At 44.9% G+C, this 3,837-nt stretch overlaps 1 protein-coding gene across 1 annotated transcript; it reads left to right on the forward strand.

Moving 5' to 3' along the window:
- Positions 1-244: 244 nt before the first annotated feature.
- On the forward strand, positions 245-2,874 carry ssr3 (signal sequence receptor, gamma). The gene is made up of 5 exons (XM_062455296.1): positions 245-442; positions 905-1,031; positions 1,316-1,414; positions 1,949-2,080; positions 2,506-2,874. Exons 1-5 carry the CDS (start codon positions 310-312, stop codon positions 2,570-2,572), a joined length of 558 nt encoding a protein of 185 aa, XP_062311280.1. The 5' UTR covers positions 245-309; the 3' UTR covers positions 2,573-2,874.
- The last annotated feature ends 963 nt before the right edge of the window (positions 2,875-3,837 follow it).

A 3,837-nucleotide genomic window follows, 5' to 3' on the forward strand; every position in this document is an offset into this window, starting at 1 on the left:
ACTTCCTGATGTTTCTGGTTTGCCAATGCTTTGAATTAAGCGAATTAAGTCTTTCCTGAAGAGAATCAATTACAGTAACACCATACTGTAATAATTAATGGGTGAAGATCGTCCTCTGGTGGACTTGAAGTATAATTGCAAGGCGATCAACGAAGCGGAATCCCATCGTGACAACTTCCGTGCAATCACGGTCGACTTCCGTGTTTGTGCTGACGCGTCGTAAGCTTTTTCAAACCCTCTGTCCTCTGTGCACCTACGTGTCAGTCTTCTTTCAGCGTAGAGCTCGAGACTACCGGTCATCTACGAGCCATGGCACCCAAAGGCAGCAACAAACAGCAATCCGAGGAAGATCTTCTGCTTCAGGACTTTAGCAGAAATCTTTCTGCCAAGTCCACCGCGCTTTTTTACGGGAATGCACTCATCGTCTCAGCGATTCCCATTTGTAAGTATCAAGATAGGCAGCTAATGCTAGCTAAGTAGCTTGAGTGCGAGCTAGCTCGGTCCAATTCATTTACAGTGCATCGGATGCTATGCCTGTTAGCTGGCTAACTATGGCCACGTAGCTTGCTGGACAACTTGACCATTATGATATCGAGACCGTGTGTTTTTAAGTTAAGAACATTAGCTATCTACAACTTCACTTTGCTCTAGCTAGAGCTAACTAATTTACTGAAAACTCCATTTTACCCAGATAAACTTAAGCCAAAACCTATCTAGAAAGCTAGCTGGGTAGGACACCTTCAAGCTGTCAAATCGTTCCTGAACTATATAAATAGCACGGCTTCATGCATCTATGTATTGTGTAGTAGTATTCTATGTTTACCTTGTTGACATGTTAAGAGCCATTACTCGTCTACGGCTGCATAGTAGGTGTTTGACGTCTGGTGTGGCTGTGGATAACTAGGGCTGTTCTGGAGGATCTGGCACATGGACTTGGTCCAGTCCGCGGTCCTGTACGGAGTCATGACCCTCGTCAGCACTTACTTGGTGGCCTTCGCCTACAAGAACGTCAAATTCGTCCTCAAGCACAAGTAAGCAAAAACGCAACACGCTTCCATGTTGAACTGTGACCTTTGTGTGTAAGTGTTATCTGTGACTTGTGTGTCAAGACAAGAGACCTTTCTCTAGAATGTGATCTCCAAGTTGCAAAGTATTGTTTTTGGTAACAAAAACAGCAACATCTATCATGTGCTTACCTAATGGTATCTCCACATCACGCATGGTGGATTGATTAAAATCACATTAGAAAGATGTGTTCCAGTTAAGTGCTTTCGGTGCTAAAATTAAGGATGGTCTTCTCTCTCTCCTCTTTCAGAGTGGCTCAGAAGCGGGAAGACGCCGTCTCCAAGGAGGTAACCAGGAAGTTGTCCGAGGCCGACAATCGCAAGATGTCCCGCAAGGAGAAGGACGAGCGGTGGGTCAAACTGTTTTGTGATTGGTTGAGAGATCCTCCAGTCTTCTCAGACTGTCGAGATGAGTGATTACATCATAGATATGAATGCAAAGATGCAGAACTCACACTGATCTTAAAGAAACCCTTGTATCAATTATTATTGTAGAGAATGTAGTGTGGGAGGGGCAGACGTATATAGCTTTTGAAGGACAATTATGAGGTTGCAGGGGAAAACCCCCCCTGTATTGTATCGTAATGATAAGTCTGGGCGAGTCAGGTGGCTGAGCGGTTAGGGATTAGGGCTAGTAATCAGAAGGTTACCGGTTCGATTCCCGGCTGTGAAAAATGACAGTGTCCTTGGGCAAGGCACTTCACCCTACTTGCCTCGGGGGGGAATGTCCCTGTACTTACTGTAAGTCGCTCTGGATAAGAGCGTCTGCTAAATGACTAAATGTAAGTCTGTGAAATATGACTATAGTTGTACATCCCAAAGTGCACAGGCGTGTGTTTTCCGGATTGTTCCTTTACACTTACCCAATGTCTTCTTTGTGTCAGGATCCTGTGGAAGAAGAACGAGGTAGCAGACTATGAGGCCACCACCTTCTCCATCTTCTACAACAACACCCTTTTCCTGGTCCTGGTCATCATTGCGTCCTTCTTCCTACTCAGGAACTTCAACCCCACTGTGTATCCTTACGTCTCCACGGCGACTGAGGAGAGCCTCAGACAGGCGCCATGTTTACTCAGAGAGCTGACACTGACACTCCAGCCTCTCCAACTCTAGAATGTTCCAAGCCAGGTGTCAGGGAGTCAGGTGGCTGAGGTGTTAGGGAAGCGGGCTAGTAATCAGAAGGTTGCCAGTTCGATTCCCGGCCGTTCCAAATGACATTGTGTCCTTGGGCAAGGCACTTCACCCTACTTGCCTCGGGGGGTATGTCCCTGTACTTACTGTAAGTCGCTCTGGATAAGAGCGTCTGCTAAATGACTAAATGTAAATGTAAGCCAATGCATCGCTGTTCAACATTTTGCTGCTGGCTGTCATTCAGACTGTCTTAACATGATTTTGTTCAGATCAGGCGTTTGTGATTGTTCCTTAACCCTTTCCTCTCCAGTAACTACATCCTGTCCATCAGTGCCTCCTCTGGCCTCATTGCCCTGCTGTCTACCGGATCCAAGTAAAGGAGGAACGGAATAAGTGAACAAATGAAAAAAACGACTGAAGATAAGGGGACAAGCCGTAGTTGGCTGGGAGGATGGAGGTTGTGGGGGGTGGTTGGTTGGTTAAAGTTAAGGGTTCATGTGTTTTGTAATGGATGTGGGGATGATGGTTGTAATGGGGTAGTGGGGGGTCAAAAATAAATGGCTGTTTCAGATGTGAGCTTTCATGGAATTCATGACCAAGCGTCTGGAGGTCGTTTCAGGTCTGTCCCTTTTTTTTGTTCTTTTTTTTTTGTATGCTAATAAAAGTGTCTGGATCTGAACTGTGCTTGTGTGCCTTCATAACTTTACAGATGCAGATTTTCGCTAGCCTAGCAAGGGATTGCGTGCAGTTGAAGGACTATAAGAGGAGCTTGGATCTCAAGATGTAGAGACCGTCACCTACACACTGAAACAACGACTTTGTGTGCTTTTGTGTTTGTGGTTGGCCTTTCACCTGAGAGACATGGGGTTTAATCTCCCTCATTACAAACACACTAACATCCAAATGTTAACCAGCTTAACGAGGCTATCTTGCGCCCTGCCCTTTTCTGTAGTGCACCATTGTCACAAATAAGACAACTAAATCACCTGAGACAGAAATAGGCTTGTTTCGTTGGCATTCTGTGTTTATTTAATCAAGCTCTATTATATATAGAATCTGAAAACCTTATATATATATACGCTATATACACAGGTCAAGGTTTTCAGATTAAGTAACCAGACAGACCCAGTAACCAGACAGCCAGACAGCTGGAGGTATCAATTCAAAACCGCAAATTAAATCAATAAGTTATTTAATAAATGTTTCTCTTCCATCTACAACTTTACATGCTGTACAAAACCAGACAAACTAATGGTATTTAGTAGAATACATATAACCAGTATTTTCCTCTGACGAATGTATTGTCAGAAGAACGGGCGAAGTTCAGATAGCAAAAGCAGGCGGCCCTGTTCCGTTACAATTTTTGTTGCCTTACATCAACTTCCATCCCATTTCTTAATAATGGGACCTTGGAGGTCTGGATGAAGTGAACGAATTCCTTGCTTCCATCCAGCCGGTGGAAAATGTAATAGAAAGGGTTTAGTGACAGAAATGGAACAAAGCCGTTGCCACACACAGTATCCTGCTGGAGGACCCAGGCAGGCCACATCCTCAATCCAGGGAGGTCGTCTCCTCAGTTCAGACAGTTCTGCTCCTTCACCCTTCATGCCTTAGACTGAGTTGTGAGAGGGGAAACCTGGCC

Source organism: Osmerus eperlanus, unplaced genomic scaffold, assembly GCF_963692335.1.
Source record: "Osmerus eperlanus unplaced genomic scaffold, fOsmEpe2.1 SCAFFOLD_709, whole genome shotgun sequence".
In the NCBI taxonomy this organism is placed as follows: Eukaryota; Metazoa; Chordata; class Actinopteri; order Osmeriformes; family Osmeridae; genus Osmerus; species Osmerus eperlanus.

Coding starts and splice junctions, on each gene's coding strand:
- ssr3 (XM_062455296.1), top strand. CDS start 310: ATGGCACCCAAAGGCAGCAACAAACAGCAATCCGAGGAAGATCTTCTG. Junction 1,415..1,948: donor CGCAAGGAGAAGGACGAGCG/GTGGGTCAAACT, acceptor TCTTTGTGTCAG/GATCCTGTGGAAGAAGAACG. Junction 2,081..2,505: donor AGGAACTTCAACCCCACTGT/GTATCCTTACGT, acceptor TTTCCTCTCCAG/TAACTACATCCTGTCCATCA.